This window comes from Sinocyclocheilus grahami, unplaced genomic scaffold (assembly GCF_001515645.1).
Source record: "Sinocyclocheilus grahami isolate Dianchi unplaced genomic scaffold, SAMN03320097.WGS_v1.1 scaffold927.1, whole genome shotgun sequence".
NCBI classification, from domain to species: domain Eukaryota; kingdom Metazoa; phylum Chordata; class Actinopteri; order Cypriniformes; family Cyprinidae; genus Sinocyclocheilus; species Sinocyclocheilus grahami.
The window spans coordinates 603,785-616,352 of record NW_015506106.1 but is presented as its reverse complement, the minus strand read 5'-3'; the positions used below and the strand labels follow the sequence as shown (position 1 = coordinate 616,352).

General features: G+C 35.9%; 1 protein-coding gene across 1 annotated transcript in view; it reads left to right on the top strand.

Moving 5' to 3' along the window:
* Positions 1–11,776, top strand: part of LOC107564378 (coiled-coil domain-containing protein 150-like) — a 17,949-nt gene extending 6,173 nt beyond the window's left edge. The window contains exons 11-32 of the mRNA XM_016249441.1: positions 914–1,030; positions 1,312–1,441; positions 1,535–1,578; positions 1,648–1,740; positions 2,858–2,965; positions 3,296–3,420; positions 3,727–3,904; positions 4,943–5,011; positions 5,219–5,311; positions 5,387–5,470; positions 5,617–5,715; positions 6,689–6,754; positions 6,836–6,960; positions 7,407–7,479; positions 7,576–7,700; positions 7,926–8,040; positions 8,199–8,369; positions 8,448–8,516; positions 9,355–9,486; positions 9,828–9,914; positions 10,236–10,373; positions 11,128–11,776. Coding sequence (XP_016104927.1) covers positions 914–1,030; positions 1,312–1,441; positions 1,535–1,578; positions 1,648–1,740; positions 2,858–2,965; positions 3,296–3,420; positions 3,727–3,904; positions 4,943–5,011; positions 5,219–5,311; positions 5,387–5,470; positions 5,617–5,715; positions 6,689–6,754; positions 6,836–6,960; positions 7,407–7,479; positions 7,576–7,700; positions 7,926–8,040; positions 8,199–8,369; positions 8,448–8,516; positions 9,355–9,486; positions 9,828–9,914; positions 10,236–10,373; positions 11,128–11,262 — 2,376 coding nt within the window. The 3' untranslated portion in view covers positions 11,263–11,776. The remainder of the gene's footprint in view (positions 1–913; positions 1,031–1,311; positions 1,442–1,534; positions 1,579–1,647; positions 1,741–2,857; positions 2,966–3,295; positions 3,421–3,726; positions 3,905–4,942; positions 5,012–5,218; positions 5,312–5,386; positions 5,471–5,616; positions 5,716–6,688; positions 6,755–6,835; positions 6,961–7,406; positions 7,480–7,575; positions 7,701–7,925; positions 8,041–8,198; positions 8,370–8,447; positions 8,517–9,354; positions 9,487–9,827; positions 9,915–10,235; positions 10,374–11,127) is intronic.
* Positions 11,777–12,568: the final 792 nt, after the last annotated feature.

The window sequence follows — 12,568 nt, the reverse complement described above, 5'->3', positions numbered from 1 at the left end:
AGTAAAGGTGTGTGTGTAAGAGATTTTCACATGAATTTTGTCAGCGTGCGTCTGTGGGAGCAGTTTCCAGTTTGTAATGTCCCTCTGTGTGTAGCGCGTCTGCAGGAGCGATTAGCCGCGCTGCAGGAGCAGCATGAGGAGGAGCAGTGCTCTTCACGGCGGGAGGTGCTGCAGTTACAGGATGAGCTGCAGCAGGCCTGTGAGCAGAGACAGGAGGCGCAGCGGGAGGTGCTCAGACTCATGGAGGCGCTGGAGAACATCACCCCCGCTAAAGTAAAAGAGCTCATGGACTCATATTAATTAAGAGATTACATGCAATATTTGTGCTTTTAATATTTATTGGATATTTATAAGGATTATTAAATTAACTGCAAAAAAATCCAAAGATAATAATAAAAAAAAAATCACCATTAGTTTTTCAGGTGAAATGGTAACTAGTATTTATTTATAAATAAATAAATAAAAACATTAAACATGCATTTTTAGCAGTGTTTTTTAGTATCATGTATATGCTATTGTAGTTTTATTAATTAATTTAATATATAAATTATTATTTTATATTTGCAATTTTTATTTTAGATGAATTTTTAGTAATTCTGTTCTGTGCATTTTTTATATATATTTTAATATTAGTTTTTTTTTCAGTTTGTAATTTTAGAACTACAGGGTGGTGTTTAAAAAGTTTATTTTTCACCTAATATTTAAATTTTTTTATTTCAGATTTCTTTATTTCAATTAACAGAATGTTTTTTTTTCAATAATTTTTAGTTTTAATTAACAATAACAGCACTGTTTTTAAAGAGTGTATATTCATATTTTTCCAATTTAAACTGATAAATCTTTATAATGTGATAAGTATAATAGTTATTCCAATCTCATTTGATAGTTCTTGACCTTCTGCATCTGTTCGCAGATGAAGGAGCAGATGGCACAGGAGACCGCGGCGCACTTGGAGGCTGAGCAATCCCACAATGCAGTGCTGCTGAGAGTGGAGGAGATGGAGAGAGTGGTAGAGAGGGAGAGAAGACAGGTAAACTGACTCGAAAAGGTTCATATTATGTCCTCATTTGCCATGATCTCACTTCATGTCTGATTGATAAATATACTTGAGTAACTTGTCCAGCAATTTCTATGCTACAGTAATGAATGATCTTGAATCATGTGTCTTGATGAGAAGAGGCTGTTTCTAAATGATCAAACTTGCGATTTTCACCTGATGGATGATAAAATGGGCCAATACAAAACACCATTAGAGACATTCATAAAATGCCTAATTTAAGCTTTCTGTCCTCTTTGCTGGTGTCTTGTCAGGTGGAGGTTCTTCAAGCAGACTCTCACGCCTTACGTACTGACGGACGGGCAAACAGGGAGGAGCTAAAGAAGAGGGCGGAGCGAATTCTGGGCCTGGAAAGAGAGTGTCAGCAGCTCCGAGATCAGTCCGGTCAGACACACTGAATTATGGGACATTTCAAACTTTGTTTATGCTACAGTATGTCTGTTGGTTGTGAAACTAAAGCATTTTGTTTCCTCGCAGGAGTGAAAGAGACTCTGATATCACAGCTGACCAAAGAGATCAAGGTACGAGAACATGTGAGAGAAACACTGACAGCGGGAATGAAACATCTCATGATGTTTGTGTGTGTTTAGAGCATGAAGACAGCTCTGCAGAAACAACAGCAGGAGAACAGCAGACGTATTAGAGATGGACGAGACCTCAGAGCAGCTGCAGATCAAGTCCAGGTACACACACACACACACAAACACAATCTGTTCAGCATTATATATTTATTTTAGCTCAACAAAGCCAACATACTGTCATTGTACAGATTTGAATTAGAGCAATGGTTCTCAATTTAGTTTGGTGACATCCCCGTTTGAAAATGGAAAAACGTTCGCCTAACCCCCATAATCTGATTGTCTTGAAAATGTTATATTATATATTATAATACTAAAGGGAAAAAAGAGTGAGCTGCAATATAAGGAGTTAAATTGTTCTTATTGAAGAATTTATGTGAAAAAACATCAACTCCAGACAGTTTCTCAGAGCTTTTAAAGTTTTTCTGACAAAAAAAACAGCACAATTTTGTCGAAAAAAACTATGAAAACCGCATATGTTCTTTCTGTCTTCACTGTTTTGTTTGAATAATGAAGTTACACTCTTCATTTAAAAATAAAACTGAATTAACTTTTTTTGTCAGAAAAGTTGCAAATATTTACATAAAGCTTTTAAATGATTAAAAATGGGCTCTTACAATATTCCCAAATAAATGAATAAATAAAAACGGATACTGCAATATTAAAAGAATAAAAATCCTTTCAGTTACTGCAAACCCATGTGACTTTATCATCTGTGAAAGTCAAGTAGGGATGAATGGAAGGTCATTGTAAATGTCAAGCTCCAAAAGCATATAAAAGTACCATATAGTAGTGCATGTAATTTCTTCGCTGTGCTCTATAAACTTCTGAAGTCGTTCAAATAATTTGTGTGAAAAACAGACTGCAATTTAGGCCGTTATTCATCTGGCCCATATGTATCCATCCATCTTTGTTAAGCCAACAACATGATAAAGTTTCCTTTTCTGGGGCCGGTTGGATAAACATAGACACTGTGTCTTAAAAACTAGTTTGACCAATTAGCAGTTAGCCAAGAGATAATTAGTCTCACTTTTCTGATTAAAATTGGGGCAATCTACATTTTTGCAACTGACTTTAAACAGTTATGACCAGTCTGTAAGAAAACAACTTAGATGGCTAACTTTTTAAGACTAGTCTACGCAACCGGCCCCTGATGTGAAAATGTTTGTGCATGTTATGAATAAAGCTTATTATAAAAAGTTGACCTCTTTCTTTCTCTCAGGTGTTGAATGAAGAGTTAGAGGGTCAGTGTTCAGAGCTGAGCTCTGCTCTTCATTCATTAACACTGGAAAACACTCGACTGCAGACAGAATATCACAACAAAATTAAGGTATTTCTATTTAGTTTCAGTTTTAATGTCATTTGATGGCATGAAAAACAATTGTACATTAGAACTGACAAGGTGTCATAAGAAACAAAATAACACTAATAGTAATAGTTAAACAGTAAAATAGGATTAGTTTAATTTATGCTCTCAAATGAAATAGCAAAGCAAAGTAAAATAAGATAATAAAACAAATTTAGCAAATTAACACTAATTAAACAAATGACTAAGAAGGATAGAACTGTAAAAGATGCCAGTAAGAGTAAAACTGAACAAAAGTTCTGCTGATAGTTTCTCTCAGACACTGCTGTGCTTGTGCTTGTGCTGTTTGTTCAGGCGGAGCGAGATCGTGTGTCTAAACACCTTCAGGAGCAGGATCTGCTTTTAGACACAGCCAGGAGGAGCATCCAGGCTGAACTACAGGGCACCATATCAGAGAAACTCACCCTGCAGAAAGAGCTGTGAGATACACACTATAAATCATTCACAGCAGGAAAAAGACAAACGCTTCCTATGTCTTATGTTGCTGATGCCAAATGCTGTATCCAAGAAAACGCTACCGTATTTTGGCTCAAATTCATCTCACTTGTAGATTGTTAGATTAGGCTGATGACAAAATGTTGCGTGATGCTTGAAAACCATTAACAGAACTACACAAGATAAAAGAAAATATGATTGTAAATCACAGTTCTGACATAATGTACTGTAAATGACATCAGGATCTTAATTTTGTTTGTAATCGTCAGCTCTTTTAATTTCTCTCAAAGGGAGGCACTGAAGGCAGATCATGGCAAACTGCAGCAAAGGTCCACGGTTTCCCAGGAGACAGCTGTCAATCATCAGCAGATGCTGGAACGCACCATCCAGAGGCTTCAGGGGGAGCTCAGCTGTGCCGTGAAGGATGGAGCGACCCTGAGAGAAGAGAGAGATCAGATAAAGAGTACGGTCAGTTGAAAGTTAAAAGAAAAGGACACAAGCAATGTTGTTTAAATGTATATGCATGATACAGATAGTTCTGGCACTGAACCACATTTGAAACATTATTATTATTATTATTATTGGTAGTGGTAGTAGCAGTAGCAATATGTATTATTATATTATATTATATATAATGTATTAAACGGTATCATAACTATATATGATAAATTATACATAATATACATATACACATTTTATAATGTATTATAATTATTAAAATGATTAATTTGATACATCAAATATATTTTTATTGATAATAATTATAATGATAACAATGACAATAACAAAATTATAATAATATGAATAATACTACAATGTTTTATTCAATTATACATAATTAATATACATAAACGCATTATACAATGTATCATAATTATTAGCATGATTAATTTAATTATAATGTATTATAAGGTATCATAATTATATATGATAAATTATACATAATATACATATACACATTTTATAATGTATTACTTATTAAAATGATGAATTTGATAATAAAAAATAAATAAATATTTATGAATAATAATTATGATGACAATGACAATAATAAAATGATTTAATAATAATAATACTACTACAATGTTTTATTAAAGTATACATAATTATATAATTAATATACACATTATACAAAGTATCATAATAACATGATTAATTTGATGGTAATAACAATATCGTATTTAAATTATTATAAAAAATAATGATTATAATAATAATGATAAACTAATAATTATATAATAATAAATACATATTGAATTTATTATAATTATTCAAATAAAAAATTCATAATGTTAATATATTATTATTTTTATTGTTATTGTTTTTATTAATACTATTAAAAAGCTGCCGTTTTATCAAAGCAATACAGCAACAAGTGCTTGTGCATTAGCACCGTAATTCTTTTCACTTCATATTAACAACAGCTCTTAGCGTTTGTAAAAGCACTGTACCACACAGCCACTTGTGGCCCATTGCTGTAATGAACTTTTTATTTCCAAATCTCAGATGAACTCTGCAGTCATTTTGCTGGAGAAGGAGAAGAACATTCTGGAAACACAGCTGTCAGAGGTCAAGGTACTGCTGACCAAATATGAGGTCACTTCCTGTCCTTCTCTAGTGCATCCAGGAGATCAGTTCAGTTCCTGGTTGAGTTTTTACACTGAACTTTGACATTTTTCTCATGTATTTGCTGGCTATAAACTGGAGCTCATTTGACCTGCTATACTGACTCCACTACAGCAATTACCATAAACATCTTCTTCTTCCCCCTGTGATTGACAGGTGGAGCTGACCATGGTGAACTCAGCACTGCGGAAACAGAAGGAGGACAACAAGGAGCTGATGGAGAGCCTGGCAGCCTTGGAGCATCAGCAGGTTTGAGATCAAAAGATCACAGAGTCAGATGCTCTTCAAAAGAAGAGTGTGCTAGTAAGTCTCTCGCTCTCTCAGGTAACTCATCGTCAGATTGAACAGATGCTTTGGGACTCGACAGACAGCAAGAACAAACTGGCCTATGAGAAGGGCAAGCTACAGGTCTGTTTCACACAGACACACACATGTTGCATGTATATGGATTTATTGTACACATTTTGCACAGTGTGAACACACACATCATATGTCAGAAACACACACCAGGCTTCAAATGAACAGACCGTGTGTGTGTGTGTGTGTTTACACAGGCACGAGTGCAGCAGATGGCCACTGACCTGAAGACACTGAAAGCAGAATGTACTCAACACTGTCAGAGCAACACTGCGCTGCAGAACACTTACACACAGGTAAACACACACACACTCCTCTGTCTAACAACCACTTTCACAAGCTCTCTGCCTCTCAGGTGTGTGAAACTGAACAGCATGAATGCAGAAAAGCAACTGAAACGGGTCAAATTTTAACACTGTTTATTGATTAAAGGGTTCATATCACGAGGAATCAGATTTACCAACATCTTTTGAGGTCAAATAGTTTGCTGTACTTCCTCTCCAGTCCAAAAAGACAGTCTATTATAAATATAATAAATATACTAAGCATCAAAACTTCTTCATTTAAAAACCACAAGATTTCTGTAGTGCTGAGAAATTTCAGTATTACAGTTTTGGCTGATACCTGACGAGCCCAAAATTATTTTCTTGATTAATTTAAATTTAAATTAAAACTTAAAAGTAAATGAAATTAAGAAAACACTAAAAACTAAAACCAACAAGTGCATGTCGTTTTAAATGCTACAAGTGCATGTTAAACATCCCAGCATTATAATGTACAATATGAAAATGGATATTCATTCTGAGATTAGATTTAACAGTGTTATTAAATGATTTGTATTTTCTATAATATCGGTCATTAACTGACATGGTGCCATTATAACTTGCATCCCTAGATTCTAGACATTAGAAAGCAAAACATTAACATATGACTAGCATTTAACAATGTCCATTCTGTGTTTATAACTGTATCCTGCCGAGCCAGAGCAATATAATTCTAGCAGAACAGAGGATGCGTGCATCTCATTTCAGTGCTCATTGTTTTATGTGGTTGTTATGGAATAATGGAGCATTTAAAAACTGTGTGAGAGCAGCAAAGTGTTTTTGGGCGTGGGGTGCAAAATGGTGATTTAAAACAAAATAATGGTTGTTTTTCAGAACCAAAAACTTTACAAAAGAACTTTAAGGGGAAATATTAAATAATGCATGATATGACCCCTTCAACTAGTGAACTACTGAATATTTAACACTCTTTCTTTCTTATTCTCAGATGCAGAGAGAAAATCAGACACTAAAAGAGCAACTCTGTGCACTTCAGCAACAGCACAGAGACACGGTGAGTTTTTCATAAGAAAGACAATTAAAACCTATTAGTTGAATTAACAAAAGATCAATTTTTATGTTTTGTGCGTAACAGAATGAAGTAGCACAAACTTTGGAGAACGTCCTGTCGTCTCACACTCATCTGCAGCAGAACACACAGACACTGCATGCAGAGCTGAGAGAAAGAGCACAGGAACTACACACACTCGGGAGAGAGAGGTGTGTGTGAGAGAGACTACAAGAGGACAAACGTCTGATTAAAGGAACAGAGTCAATGCAACTTAACGGGGGACTTGTTTCTTGTTGCACTGGCCCATATTGCAGGACTTGTGGCATGGATGTAGCATTACCCAAAAGTTTCAGTGTAACTCATTGTAGAAGTGCTGTATTCACAGTGAGCATGTTTAAAGGAATAGTTCAGCCAAAAATTTTTATTTTCTGAAAATTTACTCACCTTAAGGCAATCCAAGACAGAGATGAGTTTGTTAATACTTAATAAAGTTAACACTTAATAAAGAGCTTTAATATTTGCTAATTTCTCTGGAATATTTGCTCATTTCTAGCCCTATAGACTTCCATTATAAGTGCATTACTGTAAACATGATTTTTGTGTGTTTTCACTCAGTGATTGTTTGTAGTAATCAGCATTTCAGTGTGTTTGTCAGACTGCAGGCTATGGAAGAGATTCAGAGGCTTGAAGCTGAAGTAGAGAATCACAACGCAAGGAACAATGAGGAGGTAAATGCACACAAACGCACCGATGAATGACCAAATAAATGTCAAATAAATAAGAGATGTGATGGAGTTGTTTAACTGTTTACATATGTTTGGAAGGTTGAATCTTTGCAGAAAGCACTTAACGAAGCTCAGCTGGGCAACAGGAAACTTGCCCAGAGTTTAGAGCAGGCCTTACGGGAAAACCACAATGCTCAGGAGAAACTAAACGCCCTCAGCGAGAGGTAAGGGAAGTTGTTTATGGTATATTATGAACATTATGGTTTACCAGTCACTGATATATGGTGCATGCCTAAACTTTTGCATGGATTATCTGTTCGTGTTGGATTGTTCATGTATTTTCTGTATGCACGTGTCCAAGGTCTATTATGTATTTAACTATAAGCTATGTTCAAATAAAGGACCCTGTTGTTTTCTTGAGTTCACGTTATACATAATTACATCAGCAGGGAGGTGGAGCTTAAAGAGGCGAGAGCACAGATCCGTCGATTGACAGAACATGTAGATTCCCTCAAGAACTTGCTCAAAAGAGAAAAAGATTCTGGGAGGAAGTCGGCACAGAGGGTAATATTAAATAATCTTAATATTTTTGTAAATTAGTTGTGTCTTGGTAGATTTTAATGTTCAGCATTTTGATCTACTGTAGTTTTTTAAGTGCTTTATAAATATATATGACTATGATTCAGTTCTATTTTGATTCACTACTCCTGGTTTCTATATAGCTGAAGAAGGCACTAAATGATGCATCGGCAAAGTCAGGTGACCTCTCACGAGCCAATCAGGAGCTTCGAGAGAAGGCGTCTGAGCTGGAGAAGTTGGTGTCCAATCAGAAGTCTCAACTGAGCCAGTATCTGGACAACAGAACTGCTCTGAAACACTCTTTGAGAATCAAGGTGTCACTTTACCCACAGTTTACATCTCTGTACTAGATACAGGCAGAGCTTTTTGCGTCATCTTTGCCTTCCCGACAGGATTTAGAAGCAGAAATTGAAAGTCTTCAAGAAGCAAAGGATGAATATAAGAGGAGGAGTTATGAACAGGTATGCATTCAAACCTGTTTATATACAGACAAGTGAAAATCGCCTCTATGAAGGTTATGCTAAACCAAATATTTTTAAAATCCCAGTTGATGGTTTTTTGAACGACTATTCTGTCTTAACCCAAAAAAGATGTATTTATCATATTTTATACATAAATTTCTAAGGCCTCTACATCTTTTACATAATACTGTCCCAAAAACCTTTTCTACAGCATGTCTTCTGCCCCCTTGCAGATTATCCATGCAGATCAATAAGTTGAACAACTTTATTTGTATTTTACTCGCCTTAATATTTCATTAATATTAATATATAATTTCATTGTTTATAAAAAATGTGTTGAAGTGCTGTATTTGAGGCATATTTGAATTGTAATTTTTATAATGTATTTCATTTTGTTGAGCACAATGAAATTTAAGTATTAAATTGAGTTCAATTGAATTTTGCTTAGATGTATTTAAAGTGATTTCCAATCTAATACTATTATTCTGAATTATTATTTTACATATTCCTCGCAAAAAAATACATTTAAGTATTGTGAATAATAATAGGAGCACTGTTCATCAAACTTGATTTGAAGTTTGACCATAATTGTCTTGAAATGTATTGTTGAAGGCAGAAAATGTATTATACAAGCGCTGCTTTACTAGCTTGAACAGTCTAAAAAGTTTCATTTCTAAATTCACCCTTTGACGCACTGCTGCTAACAATATTAGAGCTAAAATCCTAAGAAAATTTGGATAATCTCTTTAGAACCAACTTGCTGGACTACAGTGAACATCCCGACCGATCCATCCCTATTAAAGATGATATCTCACAGTGTGTTATGTGTGTGTTTCAGTCTCAGTCTTTGCTCCAGCTGCGTTCTGAGATGGTTTCTCTCCAGTCTGAGCTGCAGTGTCTGTATTCCACTCAGCAGGCGGAGCTACAGGCCGAAAGAGATCTCAATCGCACGCTACAGGAGAAATGTCGGGTCAGCGCTCTCTTGTTCACCTTAAATCTGTGACACTGTCCCAGATGGTGCCCTCAGCTCTTGTGGTCCATGTGAAATTACAGGAACCATTAGTACCATCCTCCTTTTCTGCCCATCTTTTCTTCTTTCGTCTCTTTCTCAGTTTCTGTTTGCTTTGTGATTCTCTCTCCTCATTTTCCTTCCTCTGTGCAGTATCAGCAAGTCACAGTTCCCTTCATCTTCCTGTCTGTTTGCCCTTCAGGCCATCAATACTGCAAGACCAACAAAGTGCTGGAGAATTGCCATTATATAAAGGAATAATCAGAGGTTTTGTGCTGAATGCTGCTATTATGTGTGTGCAGCACCTGGAAGAGAGTTTGAAACGGCTCCAAGATGAGAGGGATGAGGCAGAAATGAGACTCAGGGAAGTTTATCTGGAGTCACAGCAGGTAAACAAACCCCATCATCATCCATTTATACACTAGCAATAATCATAGAGACATATAATGAGAGAATTTTTATTGTTGAGTAAACTATCCCTTTAAACTGAATCCGAATGCTGTTGTGTTTCCTATATGATCGTCTCCTGTGTTCTAAAATCCTGAAATTGATGCTCAAAAGCATGTCAGACTTTAGGACGCCGCCTCCTTCTCTGATCACAGCCAGTGTTGAAATCATGCAAGCTCTCCAGAGGATGGAAATTTATTTCGCCTCTCAATTTTGCCTTTGATTTGATTCCTTCGTTGGCATCCCGCTTCTCTGTTCCTCAGATCACAGAGAACATGGATGAGGACCACAGAGGGCTCTGCTCTAAATCTGAGAGCTTTAATGGCCAGGCTGAGCCACAGAAACTCACAGAGAGCTTTTGCAAGATGGGAAAAGACGGCACATGGTCCACTTCAGCTCAGGTAGCAAATGAGACATGATTCATGAAATTATTTCATATGGTTTGTTTAAAATTCATTAAAAGGGCTCCTAAAAATTCAGTGATCAATTGTACAGAAGCATTTTTAGAAGAATTTTAACTGGTTTGGGAAATGGATTAAGAAAATAGATTTTCAAATGATAAAAAAAAATAAAGGAATTGAATTGGATCTATTCATTTCTTATTTTGATACATTTTACAATCAGTAGCAAGGATGCATTAAATTAATCAAAATGTATGTTTCCAAAGATTTCTGTTTTTAAATAAATGCGGTTCTATTGAAATTTCTATTAATCAATAAATAAAAGGTTTCCACAAAAATATGAAGCAGCAAAACTGTTTTCAACATTGCTAATAATAAGAAATCGGCATATTAGAATGATTTCTGAAGGATAATGATGCTGAAAATTCAGCTTTGATCACAGGAATAAATTACTTTTTAAAATATATTTAAATAGCAAACAGTTATTTTAAGTTGCAGTAGTATTTCACAATGTTACTGTTTTTACCGTATAATTATCTAAATAATTTCTGCCCAAAAAAATTTTTCTTTCACAATTTTTTTTCCCCAAAAAATTCTACCAACCTCAGATTTAAAACAAAATACAGATATAGGTATATGTTTGTCCAAAGTGTCTATTTTTTAACTTTCAAATTCATTCAACTTGTGCTCAATGACATCTCTGGTCCTTCTGTATGTTTTTATTTGTGACCTAAAGGCTGTTCTCTGTTTATAGACTCGTGTTCGCTTTTTTGACCCTGAACTGGAGCCCTGGGCCTCAGCTCTTCAGCGTTGGGAGATCAAGAAAGAGCTGGGACGCATCGCTGGCAGTTACACACCCACAGGACATGTACGTGCGCTGACCACCTGATAACAGCCTCCACGGAGAAGTGCATCAAAAACCCTGAGATCATGCATGTAATCTGCTTGAAAGAATTGTTTACAGTAGGTGTGTTTGTATGCAAGTACATATCAAACATATTTACCATTAACATGTATTTGATTGCTTGAAACTAAAAAATGCACTAGCAAAAATATGTTATGTGTGTGTGTTGAAAGACACAGATGGTCAGCTCATAAAATGAAATGGAAACAGAGCTGCACTTTATGACCACATGCGGCTAATTACTCACAACTTACTCATGTTAAACATGTTCTTTCCCTGCAGCCCACAACAAAGTTATTCAATTGCAATAAAACGAGGTCAAACTCCTATACCTGCTAAATGAAACCCCAGAAAGTACAAATATAACTGCAAGGGAGGTGAGGTCTTGCTGTAAGAAAGGGACAACCTCTATTTTGTGTGTATATTCAGATATTGTATTTATATAATAGTTTTTTTTACTGGTATATCATTTTTTGTCATGCCAATAAAGCCACTTGAACCTGGAAAAACAACAATGTAATGTAACAATTATATGTATTATATATATATATATATATATACATATAACATATTTTATATACTCTCTCTCTCTCTCTCTCTTCATATATATATATATATACACACACACACACACATATATATATATACAGTGGGTACGGAAAGTATTTTGACCCCCTTAAATTTTTCACTCTTTGTTATATTGCAGCCATTTGCTAAAATCATTTAAGTTAATTTTTTTTCCTCATTAATGTACACACGGCACCCCATATTGACAGAAAAACACCTTCATTTGAGTCCAGCTGTGTTTGATTATACTGATTGGACTTGATTAGGAAAGCCACACACCTGTCTATATAAGACCTTACAGCTCACAGTGCATGTCAGAGCAAATGAGAATCATGAGGTCAAAGGAACTGCCTGAAGAGCTCAGAGACAGAATTGTGGCAAGGCACAGATCTGGCCAAGGTTACAAAAAAAATTCTGCTGCACTTAAGGTTCCTAAGAGCACAGTGGCCTCCATAATCCTTAAATGAAAGACGTTTGGGCCGACCAGAACCCTTCCTAGAGCTGGCCGTCCGGCCAAACTGAGCTATCGGGGGAGAAGAGCCTTGGTGAGAGAGGTAAAGAAGAACCCAAAGATCACTGTGGCTGAGCGCCAGAGATGCAGGCGGGAGATGGGAGAAAGTTGTAGAAACCCAACCATCACTGCAGCCCTCCACCAGTCGGGGATTTATGGCAGAGTGGCCCGACGGAAACCTCTCCTCAGTGCAAGACACATGAAAGCCCGCAT